This window comes from Bombyx mandarina, chromosome 01 (genome assembly GCF_030267445.1).
Source record: "Bombyx mandarina strain Sakado chromosome 01, ASM3026744v2".
Classification (NCBI taxonomy): domain Eukaryota; kingdom Metazoa; phylum Arthropoda; class Insecta; order Lepidoptera; family Bombycidae; genus Bombyx; species Bombyx mandarina.
The window spans coordinates 5,824,939-5,841,505 of NC_143208.1; the positions used below are offsets into that span (position 1 = coordinate 5,824,939).

The window sequence follows — 16,567 nt, forward strand, 5'->3', positions numbered from 1 at the left end:
ACATACCGGTCTTTTCCGCCAGCTTTTGCACTTCTGGGTAAAGCAGGAGCATAAACTCATTGCTACCGTTTTGTTCTGGAGCTTGGGAAGGTCGTAGATCGTGTCTTGATGTATCTGGTACAGAATTCGAACTTAATTCTTGTGAAGGCGATGGTGGTGGAAGTCGAGTTCGTTTTCGTCTTGGCGCCGGTGAAATACGTGGTTCCTCGCCATCTTCGCGCGTTAACGCCTCATTGATAATTCTGGCTTCCACTGCCAGGAAATCCATATCTATGGCTCTCCCTGGTATGCGAACTGGTGATGATTCAGAACTTGGTGCGCTCATACCATAAGGACTTTCTGCTTTAATTCGAAATTTATATTCACTTCCTTCAATAAGATCAAATAATGTGACGTTGGTTTTGCGACTAGTTATAGCTTTTAACCAGACATTCCACCCCGTTCGGTAGTATTCGACTATGTAATTACCAACTTTGCATCCCCCATCATCTGCAGGTGGCTCCCAATCTAATGTGACAGACTTATCAACTTGTCTCGTGACCGAAACATTTCGTGGAGGATCTGGCGGTGCGGTGACCGTTACTAGAAAAGCGGCTGTATCTTCTCCAATAATGTTTTTCGCTTGTATTTGATATTCGCCACGATCACTTCTTTTAGCTGAATGTATTTTCAGTACGGAGAATTTAGGAGTGATTGAAATTTCGATTCGATCGTCCGTTATAATAGGGTGGCCATCGTGGCGCCATTCTATGGTAGGGGTCGGTTTTCCAACTATCGTTGTCTTTAAAAATATTGTTTCGTTTATTTCGTAAAGCAGCCCGTCTTCATACTGGCGGGGGTAACGTAATTTCGGTGCAGCTTCTAAGCAAAGACGAGCTTTGGTAACAGCGTGTCCGCCACGATTAGTTGCTGTGCATTTAATTTCACCTTCGTCGCTGGGTAATATTTGATGAAATAAAAGTACGCTTGTCGACTCATCTGTTGTTATAGCGGTTCTCCTACTACTAAATATCTCGTAGTCGTCTTTGAACCACGCAATCGTAGGAGACGGTATACCACTAAAAGTGACATGGAATTCTACTTTATCGTTTTCTAAAGCAGTGACATCCTCCAAACGCTTAATAAAAACCGGAGGTTCCTGCGACGCTCGATCGGAACTAACTGTGAGTACGTCTGAAAGCTCACTGTAGTTAGAGCGACCGACGTCGTTCAGAGCTGCAACTCTAAATTGATATTTATGTGGTGGTTCGAGGCCTGTTAGTACCAGTTCGGGCCGCAATACGATTGGTGGTGCAGTGCGTATCCATTCTGTTGATCCTAACCTGTTACATTCGACCTGATATCCTCGTAAAGGCGCTCCTCCGTCGTGCGTCGCCGGCGCCCATTTTAATGTAATTGCATTCGGCTCATCGTCGGATAGTATTGGTATTATCTGTGGTTTACCTGGTGGTGCGGGTCTTCCTGTAACACGAAAACGCCAGTAAGAGCTCCATACGATTAGGTTTTGATTTAAATTTACTAATCGAACGTTAACCTTTCGCGGTAGTCACGTAGCTACCGACCCGCAGTCATTTGGCGAACCTCTTTCAAAATTAGACGCATGATAATCGTTACACGAAAGCGTACTGTCTTACGATTTGTTTTGTTGTGCCACGCGTTAGAAATCGAAGCGCGCAGTCTTTTTAAAAATAGAAACACAGGAGGGGCCTCATTTATAATCACACTTAGGTATTAGGAAGGGAGGCGTGAAGTAATTGCTTTGGTAGATATTTGTGTGACGATGATTACCTGCAGATTTCCAATGAACGTTCTTCCTGGGCTTGAATGCATTGTGTGAGGCGGAATAGTGGTTGCCCATCGCGGCGGCGACGCGCGCCGACACACTGAGCGCGACGCCCGCGCTCCTCCCTCCCCGACCCCGCACCTGCTCCCACCCTGGGAATAACTTCGGGGCCTGTGTCTGGCTGCGTCGTACGCCCGCACAGATGCGATCTTGATCTGTTTAATCGATTGCTTTTTATTACTATATGTCGAACGGATATGGCCTTTGGCTTATTGGTTTAAGCATTCTTTCATTTGAATACATTTGGTGCCAAAATTATTTTTAAAGCAGCCATTTATAAACCGGAACTTACAGTTGGAAATGCATATATTATATTTGTAGATGTAAATGTTTTCAGGAGCAATGAAAATTTTTAGTGACATCTAGCGCCTAAATCTAAAATTACAAACTCATAACTGAAGCGTAACAAAATTGAAAAAGTAATGTGGGTATTTTATTTTTACAAATACAGTCCCGCTTCAAACGAAGAAGTATAGATGTCGTAGCTTGATCTTTTTATAAAATTTGTACATGTGGGAAACAGATGTCACTAGCATATACTTTACATAATTATCTGATGTATTATGGAGGGCTGCGTTTTCATAAAATGAAATGTTAATAAAACGTTTGTTTGCATTACGCTTTGCAATTGTGGAATTGCTACGTTCATACCATACCCTTTATCTACACCAGCGTGATTGTGAGAGGTTTTGGAACTGTTATCTATATCATACAGCTGGACACTTTTCAACTTTTCTCTCGTATGAGATGATTCTCCTTACCTCTACCCTCCATAGATGTAATACATGAATAGCAAATATTTTAGTACTTTTATTGTGTTCATTATTTAATGTGTATATTTATGTTATATTTGCTTATATAGGTATTTTAAGCATAAAAATATCATAGAAATAATATTTCAATCGAATTTCCAAAGAGTAAGAAGTCAGAAAAGGGTTTTTTATGATACCCCCGATCACCCTCTTCGGTCAACCAATACCTGGATGCATCGATGACATTCCGCCCGCATAAAAAATCAATCTGGAACCGCGCTGCGTTAATTCTCGACAGACTTTATTCTATGATTTGTATGCGAAGTAAAATGTACCTTCGGAACATAGGTAGCGAGACTTTCCAAACTTGCATAAAATCTGTCATGACTTACGCGAGTGTGGTGTTATACACACACATAGACACCCTTAATCCGCTACAATCTATGATCCCGCTTTTGCAGCTTAGCCGTCGGTGGTCTTTGGTTCGTGAGGAACAACGACCTACACGACGATCTGGGCCTCCAATCGATCCGCAACACATGAAGACAGCGTCGGAACGGTACTTCGATAAGGCTCTGCGTCATGATAAACACCTGATCGTTGCCGCCGCTGACTACTCCCCGAATCCTATCCACACAGGAGCCAGTCACCGTCGACGCCCTAGACATGTCCTGACGGATCTATCAGATCCAATAACGCTTGCATTAGACGCCTTCAGCTCTAACACTAGGAGCAGGCTTAGGGAGCAAGGTAACCGTACTCCCCGCATTCGGCAAATAGTTCGACGTGTAACCTAACCTAAACATCAGTCCGCTGAGTTTCTCGCTGGATCTTCTCAGCAGGTTGCGAAGCAGCTGCTCTTGAGTTGTTAGGTCTCCTTTGGAGGGGCTCAGACAGCTGTTAGCAAACCCCTCCTGACTAAAACCCTGCTCATCCATCTTTCCTGATGAATCTGAAAAGGCCTCCGGGCAATCAATAATCCCTCATAAAAAAAAACGATTTTATGAATGATTAAAAATTGAATTAAATAAGATGATTTTACCAGTGTATATTAGATATCTTATTAATATGTCGTAAAATTTAGTAAGTGGGTACTATTTATTTATATCACTGGCGAGCCGTGCAGTTGATATTATCTGCGATAATCGTCACTTTACATTTGTAAACTTGGTCACCATATGTTTTTCAATAACGTCAACTACTTCATGGGAAATTCTCATGGAGTCAGGTTCACTCGCTCACTAATATATTAATACGGTGTCTTGTTACCTACTAATTTCAGTTTACTGCAAGCGCAATTTCAGTTAAGAATAAAAAATAAACGCTAATTTTAAATCGGTTTGATTGATTTTATTTACTGAACTGGTATGCAAGTTCGCCTTCAAAAGTACTTCAACAATCTCCCACGCGTTTTACATACATTTTGCAACAAACACATACATTCGAATGTTTCTAGATTTAACTATTTTTAATGTTTCAGAATAAAACTAGGTTAGAGGAGATGTTTCTAGCTAAATGAAAGTTTCTTTTTTTTAGCGGGAAATCATGATCCACGTACTAGGTACTATTAAAGCTCACTTCAAGAGACATACAGTTACTAACTATAATGATAATAATATAATATAACTATACTGAGACCTTAGAACTGATATCTCAACGTGGGTGGCGCATTTACGTCGTAGATGTCTATGGGCTCCAGTAACCACTTAACACCAGGTGGGCTGTGAGCTCGTCCAAGCAAAAAAAAAATATTTCTAGTTTGACCTACCTTATTAAAATAGGTATATGAATAACAATTGTACAAACGGTCAATAAGTCCAATTTTATGTGGCATTGCGGGTTCGTCAGATTACCAGCTTACCAAATTTAATGTAATATAAGATACTGATACTTACTTTGTTATTGCGGTTAACATTGATCTGCCTGTCTAAAAATAGTCAATGAAGAACAGAGAGACCAATATCTTTGTTGGTGTATTATTAATTTGAAAAATGATAATTAGATAATTGTAAATTTATCTTGAATTAACATAAATCGTTAATCCATCTTACTAACGTATTTTGCTAGGTTTGTCAAAACTTACCAATTAGATGGCTGGTTAGGTAATTCTTTTTTAATTTTTTTAAAGCCTAATTATGCAAATTGTTTGGGATAATTTGTATTTCATTTTAAGTAGTGTTTGTAACAAAATATTAAAGTATGCTATTGCGTCTTTTATACCGTAGATATTAAACCTCGAAAAGTGAAAGAGACTACGTTTGGAAGCGTAAAGTGTGTACTTATTATTTCGATGTCGGGTCTAATCGACAAAGCGTATTTGGGAAACCACCATTCTCTGCGTCAATATAGAAATTCCGAGTTGTTCCTGCAGCCGGCAAAGTTATGGCTACTGTATTGTGATCTTGGGTAGGGAAAGAATCCTTTCAACCATTACATGCCGAAAGACTTCATCCATTACGTTACTCGATTCTAATAATCAGATCGATTTTCAAAAGTACCTACAGCGATTAGCAAGCAAAAACTTAGATTTATTGGTTCATGACTCGCATACGATCAATAATCGAAATTCAACCATATTCACTCATACCTCAAGATTTAGATTTATTTTATATCTTCCATGATCTTTTTTGTCTTGTTTTTCACATAAAAGGAGATTATATACTTAAAAAATCAATAGTCGTTAATTAAAAATAAAAACGGTGAATACACAGCGCAGAACGTAGTACTTAGCTGTTTTAAATATATTTTTTTAATTATTATTCTCAAAAATAATATTGATAAAGACATATTATATTATAACGTCGTCCATAATTACGAAATTATATATATTTCGTAACTAGCGACCCGCCCTCGCTTCGCTTCGGAAACGTTAAAACACACATGAAACCAAAAAAAAAATTAATTTTTTTTTAAAAAAAGTAGCTTATGTTCATCAGGGACAATGTCGGCTTCTAATGGAAAAAGAATTTTTCAAATCGGTCCAGTAGTTTCGGAGCCTATTCGAAACAAACAAACAAACAAATCTTTCCCTTTATAATATTAGTATAGATATAGATTAAGAAAATCTATTTAAATATAGGAGTATTTATATTGTACGTTAAAAATAATTTCAAAATCTTTTCGATCCTTGCAGTAGCTGTTCGGGATCAATTAAATTTTACATAAATGATTTATGCAGCCTCATGAAGAGATGCCTAATATATTCAACTAATTTGTGCGACGAAGTGTTCGCGGTTCGTGGAATTTCTCGCTTCTGTATTTGATGAGGATATCGAAAATTAAAATGAGTGCAGTTTTCTCAACGATCCTTTTGCAAATGCACGTGCAACAACATCTATACTAATATTATAGAGAGGAAAGATTTGTTTGTTTGTTTGTTTCGAATAGGCTCCGAAACTACTGGACCGATTTGAAAAATTCTTTTTCCATTAGAAGCCGACATTGTCCCTGATGAACATAGGCTACTTTTTTTTAATTCTTTTTTTTATTTTATTTTTTTGGTTTCATGTGTGTTTTAATGTTTCCGAAGCGAAGCGAGGGCGGGTCGCTAGTACTTTATATAATAGAATGTATTAGCTGAGTTAAGTGAATTTATTGTTTATTATTTAAACATAGGAAGGTCAGTATTAATTTCGTTCAGGTGTTCATGTTGTTTTGTAGAAGTATGGCGTCATTGCTAGCGAGACTCACCGTTCCATTTATAAATGTATATGACTCGACTGTGCAAAAATATCTCGCACAGGTAACTAGTGATACAATTAGATAGCTTTCAAAATCAGGATAGCTTTGCATGAAAAGTATGATGATGACGAGATGGTAATCGCGCGCGCGCCGACCTATATCTCGTTGGAGCATCGCCAGAGCACAAATACCTAGTATGACCACTACTCGTCGCCAAGGTGACTTAGTACACAGTAAAACAACATGAAATCCACGTTATTAAACTCACACGAATGTGAACATTGCTGATTTGCGATAGGGCATATATTCATTTATTTCTTTACGTGAACCAGTAATGCTTTCGGTTTGAAGGGTGGGACAGCCGTGGTAATCAAAAACTGAGACTTAAAATTCACGTCTCAAGGTGGGTGGTGGCATTTACGTTGTTGATGTCTATGGGCTCTGGTCACCACTTAACACATCTAACCTAACAAATGTAGAGTTCTAAAAATATAAAAAAAAAAAATAGTTTAATTTAAAGGATTTTGAATATCCTTACTGTATTTATTAATTAAGAAATATTTTTTGATAATGTAGGCAGGCCTGTGAATTTTGTTTTCGAAGGCTTATGCCTTACATAAAGTAATTAGAAAATGGCACTTAACTGATTTAGTTTACTTCTTTATTCTCACATACCTATAGATATATAAAATGCTGATGATTGATGGGTAAACAACATTTGAAGAAATAAAATCCAACTATATTGTTTTAGTCTCGGCAAAGTAGTTTTATTTTTATTGCTTAGATGGATGGACGAGCTCACAGCCCAACTGGTGGTTTTTTACTGGTGGTAGGACCTCTTGTGAGTCCGCGCGGGTGGGTACCACCACCCTGCCTATTTCTGCCGTGAAGCAGTAATGCGTTTCGGTTTGAAGGGTGGGGCAGCCGTTGTAACTATACTTGAGACCTTAGAACTTGTATCTCAAGGTGGGTGGCGCATTTACGTTGTGGATGTCTATGGGCTCCAGTAACCACTTAACACCAGGTGGGCTGTGAGCTCGTCCACCCATCTAAGCAATAAAAAAAAAAAAAAAACTGGTGTTAAGTGGTTACTGGAGCCCATAGACATCTACAACGTAAATGCGCCACCCACCTTGAAATATAAGTTCTAAGGTCTCAAGTATAGTAATAACGGCTGCCCCCACCCTTCAAACCGAAAGGCATTACTGCTTCACGGCAGAAATAGGCAGGGTGGTGGTACCTACCCGCGCGGACTCACAAGAGGTCCTACCACCAGTAATTACGCAAATTATAATTTTGCGGGTTTGTTTTTAATTACACGATGTTATTCCTTCACCGTGGAAGTCAATCGTGAACAATTGTTGAGTAAGTATTTCATTAGAAAAAGTGGTACCCGCCTGAGATTCGAACACCGGTGCATCGCTCAATTCGAATGCACCGGACGTCTTATTCTTTAGGTCACGACGACTTCAAAGTCAGCCTATGAGACTGATTAGGTTTTTAGTTTAAGGGTAGGTACACACGTAAAAATTAATCTTATTCGATTGAATTATACTTTGCGAGAATTCGTAGCTGATGGAGTAAAACATTGCATGCGGTTCAACTTTGAAGGAGTTAAAGTTCATTAAATCCTTTATTTCTCTTTTATGAAATGTTCCTTGCCTAATAGTTGTAAGATGAGACTCAGTATACTTGTATTAAATTTTACGACGATATTTCACCGAGGCAGGCATAAAGCTCATTAAAAAAATACATAAAATAGTTCATACAGAATATCGTAGTTTATTGCTACAGGTGTTTATTTGAAGGGTAGGACAACGGCTGATGCAGTACAAGACTTACGTCTCAAAATGAGTAGCTGTATGCAGGTTGTTATTATTGGTAATGATTTAACTGAGGTATTGTCTACTTATAAAAAGTATAAAACATTATTGCTATTAGAATTTCAAAACAAATTTGAGATTGCAAACATTCGAACATTCGATAACAACATTCATGTTTTTAATTTCGCTTTAAAATTCGGTTTTAAGATTTCGATTTGTTCATTAAAAAACCCTCTAAAATATTACCACCTCCAGGGTGCAGGGTGCTTGATATGCGATTTTCAATTCTAATAAGGGATTAAACAGGTCCTTTGAACTATGTTACTTAGATATCGAGCCGTACCTTTGAATTACACTTTCCATTAGAATTCGTAATGGTTGGAAGTCTCTTAATCACTTAACGTTTGCCTAGTGTGATATTTTAAATACATACAATTTCGTAACATATGCGCAATAAGCACATCCATCCTAATAAGTTTTCTAACACAAAGCTAGCTTTGAACTTTAATAATAATTATGATAAAATGTAAACATTAAAATAAGTATTCGGTACTTTTTTATTTTTTCATATATCCGAAAATTTTTGTGATTAAGAATAAAACGGCATTGAAATAAGGTTACATTTTAAATAGGTACATTAGTAAGTACCTGTGCCTAGTCAACCGTATTTTTTGGTAATAGAATTCAATAATAAATGTAATTTTAACGAGCAAACTGACGCAGACACACTAGTGCGACAATAATACGTGATTGAATGCACATTTAATTTGATATTGATTTAATTGCGTGCCGTATCAATCAAACAACACACTGGTTTCGCCGAAAAGCTTTTAGTATATTATATTATGTCGCTTGTGAACCAGATAGCTCTTTTTAAAATACTGTTTGGATATAATTGCTTCGTTTTAAAGAAATTTAACGTTCTGCTTCTCTTTTGTGTGATCTATGTAACATTCCATTGCTGAGTACCCGATGCTATTCGTGACAAAACATCAAAATAATTTTAGAGGATCACCTCAGAACAACGCAAAATAGCTTGAACAAATGCCAAGTTAACGGGCAATATTCCAATGCTTGAATTTAATCTAGGATGAAAAGATCAGATTGCAGGAAATTAACTTCGCTTGAGAGAGAACGAATGCTCAGAGATGAAATTTATTTGATAATTGACAGGTTGTTAGGATATTAAGGCGACGATGGAGAACATTTTCTGTTATGAAGATTGTATATTCGTTTGCATATATATTAGTTAAAAAAATGTGAAGAAAAATTTACGAACAATTTAAAGTCTGTATAATTTCGAATATTACCAATCCGATTAATCGATCGAATAATACCGATCTTATCATATATGTTTATTTTGATTATATGTTAGATGTACCTACGAGTTCTTAATATTAATTGTGTAGTTCCTACTCAGTAAAACTAAACGCTTTTTCTCCCTACCTAATCGCTAGTAACTGCGAGAAGTATTCCAGCTACGAACTGAGAGAAATTGCTAACACTATCCCTAGCAAGAGCAGTGCTTCACTGAACCACCAGCGGATCGGAATCACGATCACTGAGAAGATCCGGCGAGAAACTCAGTGGGCTGTGTCTATGGGTTAATTCACTCGTCGAGCCCTTCGTCGCAAGCGTTCGACGAGGACGGTGACCGATGCTTGTGGCACCTAAAAGCACCCTTAATGGATCGGGAGGATCTGTAATGACTGGTTTAGGGCGACGTCGACTGTTTATCATTCGGTCTACAGGATCGGGTATGTAATTCCCGGCGGCCACGACAACAGGGTTTTCATGTCGTGCTGCCTGTTCAAAGTGGCGCAATGATGCCGACTGTAGATACTTACTGACTGAGTCAAGCTCCAAGTCATCATGGAGATTCACATTCCCTAGGAAACATGGTGCTCAGACGGTCACCTCAAGCAACGCAAACTCAGAGGTTTTGTGTCTGCGGGTTAGGTTGCACGTCCAACTCTTCGTCGCATTCGACAGGTATACTTGCATAAGTCATGACCGTATCATACGTATGCAAGTTTTTAGAATGTCTTCTTGCTGCGAAGGCTCTGGAACAAACTCTTATTTTACATTAAATGTTCAAAAAATGCTCGAGCGAGTGGTGTTGGCCTGGATGCTCTTTCTAGCTTCACCACAGTATGTGGCCAGACGCGACAGCTAACTCTGGGCGTTTGAGAATAATTGCCCGAGCGTCCCCGAGAATGGTCAAACAGTTCAAGAGGGCGAATGCAGAAAGATTGAGTACATTGCATTGATAGTTGATAGTGTAGTGATGTTGCAATATTACATGCGTTCACATTAGTCTTTGATCTTATCCAAATATTTTGATTTAATCGTTGTTTTTACAGTTTCCAGTTATAACTACGCATCGAGCACGGTGGTTCCAATCACCGCACAACGATATCCGCAGCTGTAATTTTTGTTTACATTGCGAATACCGCAGAGAACGGAAAATTAAAATTCTAAAAGATTTATGTGACTGTGGTTTTTATTTTACGATTGTGTTTATTGTTGCTTTAAGCAAATAGCTCTTGCTTTGTTTTTTTTTCTTTATTCATAGTTTGTCAATCCAACAAGTATCAGATTTCTATTGGAGCACCCATGTGAATGGACTAGCCGTTTCGCGCATTTACGTCGCAAAAATAAAAAAATCTGAAATGAAAAAGTAAAAACTTAAATATTTCATTTCCCAAAGGCAGTGTCATCGGGCTCCACTTTATATATTATGCACATCTGATTTATCTGAAACTGATGGTACGATAATGGGAACATTTGCTAATGTCACTGCCGTAATGTTCATGGGTGACGATCCAAAAGAAGCTTCACATAAATTTCTGAAAAGCCTTAATAGACAAATTTGTCCTATACTCACCTTGAGCAATATAGAGATTCCGCAATCTGAGAAAACATTTTTTCACCAAGCGTCTTAATATACCTACGTAAATTGTATTGGCTTCTTATTAAAAAGTCTCAGTTGTCCGTTGAAAACAAGCTGTTGCTCTACAAATCCGCTAAGCCCATTTGGGGTTATGGCATCCAATTGTGGGGTATCGTTTTCAACTCCAATATTTAAACCTTTCAAATATCTCAATCAAAAACCGTCATGATGATAGTGAATGCGACATGGTATCTTACAAATGAAAGAATCAATTGCGATCTTGCCATAAGAAAAGCTAAAGATGTAGTAATCCATTGAGCTACAATTTACTGTGAAATAATAGAGAAACAAAACAAAAATTCGAAAAAAAAACATAGCGACCCCGCAGTGATCACTAATGGTTTTAAACTTTTTTTTTATATTATTTACATATTTTTTTTATTTTTTTTTATTTTAGAATTATGCTTGTACGTTCGATAAAATATATGGCCTACAGTGATTTGTTAGGGTCTCGGTAACTAAAACGTCTTTATAACGCCCAGTGTCGCCATTTTGTAGAAAAAATTATAATTAGGTCGTACCAAAACACAACGTTTTCTAATTTCAATTAATTAATAAGTCGTTTCATAAGGTTTTAATTTGAATATACTCGTATATTTACTGTCAACAAGACAGTGGAGATTGAGACGCAACTATTCGCAAGTACTATTTATCGTAGAGTTTTGTTTTGTAAATTTTAGAACATAAAAGTTTACCTAAAAAACGGAAATCGTGTAATGTGTATGAGAAAGCTTTATTTCAGGAATAAGTAGTCAGAATAATGGCCACGACTAATATTTAATGTTAATACTAAATGTTTCCTGAGCGATGTAAATGTCTAGTCCCTTTCACCTTCATTACTTTAGAAGTGCACATCTTATGCACTACTAATTACACGCTCAATGATTTTGTAAGACCTTTCCAATTCCAATCACTTATGTTCGACGATCTAGGCCTCCAATTAATCAGGAAACACTTGAAGTCAGCGTCGGAACGCTACGTCAATATAGCGATGTGATAACTACGTAGGAAAAACAAAAACAAAACACAGGTGGTGATACACTTTTCTCGATTAAGAAATTGTGGGAACATGGTTTTTGTTTTTATAAGAACGTTGATGATTATTAGATTGTCATTAGGTCATTAGATGAACATTTTCCATCTGGTGGTTACCGGAGCCCGTAAAACAACATATCACGAAGTAATTGTTTATTTTACCACCTCATTCTCAACATGAAGTGGAAAAGTCAAATGTCATTAATTAAGTTAAATACGACGGTTGCATACATCAACTCTCTTCAAATTAGTAAGTCAGAAGAGATTTCATTACTGTAATAAATCAGAAGCATATATCGACGCTTGAAAGGCAAACATGACAATAACTGCTTTGTACATAAATGATAGGCAATAACCATATTCGATGCGCAAAAAAAATATATTTCTAGGTCTATTAAAATCATTTCAATCCTACAGCTACTAGCTAGATTATACTACAGCTAGATTCGTTAAAATACATTTTGTTTATAGGTATTTCAACTTTAAATTAGTCTACTGTAAAGTTCACGCATTGTCGCTTAGTCACGTTTGCCTTTCAAGCGTCAATATGTATATATAGAGAAATTATTTAGCGAAAGTGGAGAATATCAACAAAAGTTTAATATTTTCAAAATGTAATCGTGTACGTTGCAGCGATCGCTATATGAATACTCGATGTTTGCCAGCACTCGGCTGTAGGTGGTCGATATTTTCGTCGTAAAAGAAAAAAAACAGTCGAGCCGCCCACCACTCTATGCCAGAAACATTCGGTTCGCTGACTAAAACATGATGGTATTCAATGAGTAACCCTTTGCGCAATGCGTGTGACCTTCTTTTGCACAGAATTCCTGCATTTACGAGTAGGACCATAATTTTCACATCAGTTCTGTTGTGTGAAATAATTATTTGATTCGTTTTGCGTTTTAAAACGCTTCGGTGCTTAATAACTAAAATGTCTGTTGTCATGTAACTTGTACGATTATGGGGCTTTATTGATTACGTACTCAACACGTGCACAATATTTTCTTCATTCAAAGATTTATTCTTTTATTATTTCAGGTTTTATTTTAAAAAAAATGTTATTAAAATTGAAATTTGAAAAAATATAGCAAGATAAGTGGGGAAAAATGTTAAGATACCTTCAAAAGTATTAAAAGAAAGTTCAGAAAGGTATATTTTGCTCATTATTTACTAGTTATTTTACTATTTATGTTGTGTATATTGTGAGTCCTGAGAGATTAACAACATTTCTGTATAGTTTTATATGTTAGGTACTAATGTTTGGCCTGAACGACGGAACCTAATTGCTCTATTACGGCTTACCTTCGATTTCTGTAAACTAGGTACTAAAGACTAATTATCATTATTCCCCATTTCAAACATTTAATTTAATTAATCTGGTTTAAAGAAAAATAAAATGATACACATAAACAAGCTATTTACAAATGCCGCGATGTAATTTGATGCGATCTCGTGAATGTGAAGTGTGTTTAATATAGACCTGTGTTCTTATTAATATCCCACTCACCTAGAAACAACTGGCACCGCATAATTCTACCTGTGCAACACGTGTGTGGGCAACGGTTCCAAAATAGCTCGGGAAAACGAAAACATGTTATAATTTTTCATTTGTTTGTTCGATTCAATATATCTGAACGTAGCAAATTTTTAGAGACAGATAAAATCAGACATTTCAATTCGCCTTTCTTATGACAGTAACGATATATGTATACGTTTTGTTTCCCTAACAAGAGACAAACCCGCAAAATTATAATTTGCGTAATTACTGGTGTTAGGACATCTTGTGAGTCCGCACAGGTAGATACCATCACCCCGCCTATTTTTCTGCCGTGAAGCAGTAATGCGTTTCGGTTTGACGGGTAGGGCATCCGTTATAACTATACTGAGACCTTATACCTGAGAACTTATATCTCAAGGTGGGTGGCGTATTTACACTTAACACCAGGTGGGCTGTGAGCTCGTCCACCCTCCTAAGCAATAAAACAAAGTGTGATTTTAAAGCAAATGAACCAAAAATGAGCATTTTTATTACTATTAAAATAAAATATAGACACATTAGAATACGATGGGTCGTTGCATACGACAACAAAAGAAAACTGGGTTTGAGCCAATTATCATGTCATGGTTTACGCGAGTGATTAATCAATTGCGTAATTGTTGACAATAAATTATACGATAATAAACTATAACTATAAATAACTATAGCTATATTGTATTTTTGTATAAAAATAACTATAAATTCGTTAACGTATGCAAAGTAAGTTTGACGAAAATAGTTTAAAATATTCGTCTACGAACGTTGTAGAGACATTATCATTAATTCAAAGATTGAAGACTAGCGATCACTGAGTATTAACCGAATATATTAAGTGTATAATCTATGGTATTAACTCAGTGATTGCATGAACAGTCCAGTGCATAGATTATACACTTGTCCAGTGTTAGGTTAGGTTACATTGCGGGCACTAGGATCTGTTAACATTGTCACATGTTAACACTGTTGTCATTTTGCGTCCGACCAAAAAAATTGTTTCCTGCATTATAACAAAAAAGCCTTTGAGAACCATGATATTCTTGAAAATTTTAATAAATAACTAATTTTGTACTTAATTTGCATATTTTAACCACGAAGCAGGATATGCATTATTCACGTCCAAAAAGTTTTTATTTCAACAAAATTTTATATTGTTTTTATGAAATTACGCTCGAGAACAATTTATGTAGGTACTACACATTAAGACAGGTGCACTTCTGATAAATATTAGATTTTAGACATTATCACAACTTTCTGTAACAATAAAATCACACACACCCTTTGTTCCTCGCTATTTCCATATTCAGGGTTTCCTGAGCCCTATTTCTTCTTCACAAATTTGAACAAGTCCTCAACGATAGACTCCTGCTGAGTTCATCTGTTCTTCTGGACTGATGGTGTGCCTTTAATGAGGGCCTAAATGTAGTAAAATGCACCCAGGAACTTCGCTGTTAGGTTTTTCTATCATAAATTTAAGCGGTTTTGAGGCTAAGAATCTACGGTATTCCTCAACGATTTGGCTTTGCTTTGCTTTGGTTAAGCTCGAAGGCCTCCGTCCGTTTCCCCAGGCGCTCATATACATGGTGTACAGAAAACTTTCCTGAAGTCAAATTAAGTATAACAACTACCCACGAAAAACAATATTTACTAAGTTAGGCACAATTACTTGGCGTTTTAGCAGATTCATATGTCGTGAATCGGCAATGAAATGTAGAGGCAGCTGATCGATGCGCACCATTTGGGTGGACGAGCTCACAGCCCACCTGGTTTTAAGTGGTTACTGTGGTTACTGGAGCCCATCTACAACGTAAATGCGCCACCCACCTTGAGATATAAATTCTAAGGTCTCAGTATAGTTACAACGGCTGCCCCACCCTTCAAACCGAAACGCATTTCTGCTTCACGGTAGATATAGGCAGGGCGGTGGTACCTATCCGTGCGGACTCTCAAGAGGTCCTACCACCAGTAGGTAATTACACAAAAAAGTGTTTTTGTGTATTTGTTTAAGTTTTATATTTAATTGTGTTTAAATGTGTTATTTTTATTTTGTTTATTACTTAATAGCCGACTTAACCTAATAGGTATATGGCTCTAATAAAGAATATAATAATAATTATTATTATCAAATTACATTCGTTACATTATCATTATGAAATGGGGTGTTAAAGAAAATAGGATTGTCAAAGTGGGTATGGAGCCGTATGTGAGCTCGTCTACCCATCAAGCAATAAACAAAAGAACTTAAAATAATTTAAAGTAATTTGATAATGAACACGAAAAAATATGTGAAATGGGACAAAATCGAAAGAAGTTTTTAAAATAATATACGTGTTCCAAATTCAAAGTAGGTAATTAAAAAGTTGAAAAAAAAGAAAAGTTTTCATGTAGGTAACAGTGTTTATGGCCAGACTAGTTATATGTATTTTTTTTAAAACAAACATAGTACAGTGTAATTTTCGATGAGGAAAAATGACACCGAGCTTAAAATGGCTTGCGTAAATTTTTGTTTGCATATGCATTATTTGAAGCAACAAGTCTGATCGCATAAACTTGCAGTCATCTCGCTGATCCAGTAATAACTACACTACAGAGACGTATTCAGTAGAAAATGAAAACGTTTGATTCTTCCCATCCCGTCCTCGTCGCTACTTTCATATATGGATTAAAAAAACATTTAATTAATTAATAAGCATTATTTAATATCAGCGCGCACTTAACCGAACACTTAGGATTAAGACAAGAAGGAAGTTGAGTAAAGAGCGAGATAGCTACATTTCAGAATGACAGGTGTCGAATGCGTTTAGGAATTGATTTGATATTTTCATATTTAGTATTCGAAAGCTTGTAAGTCACCTGATCTAAAGAGGTTATTTGGTCGCATACTAGGGTCAGAAAATAACTAGCGCGTACCTCGTAGTAGGTACTCCTGAAGGCCTCTTTTGAAAA

General features: G+C 36.7%; 1 protein-coding gene across 1 annotated transcript in view; it reads right to left on the reverse strand.

Moving 5' to 3' along the window:
• Positions 1-16,567, reverse strand: part of LOC114240293 (myomesin and myosin binding protein) — a 30,472-nt gene that overhangs the window by 4,037 nt on the left and 9,868 nt on the right. Inside the window, exons 2-3 of the mRNA XM_028170770.2 lie at positions 1,789-1,998; positions 7-1,461 (exon numbers count right to left, since the gene is read on the reverse strand). Coding sequence (XP_028026571.2) covers positions 7-1,461; positions 1,789-1,858 — 1,525 coding nt within the window. The 5' untranslated portion in view covers positions 1,859-1,998. The remainder of the gene's footprint in view (positions 1-6; positions 1,462-1,788; positions 1,999-16,567) is intronic.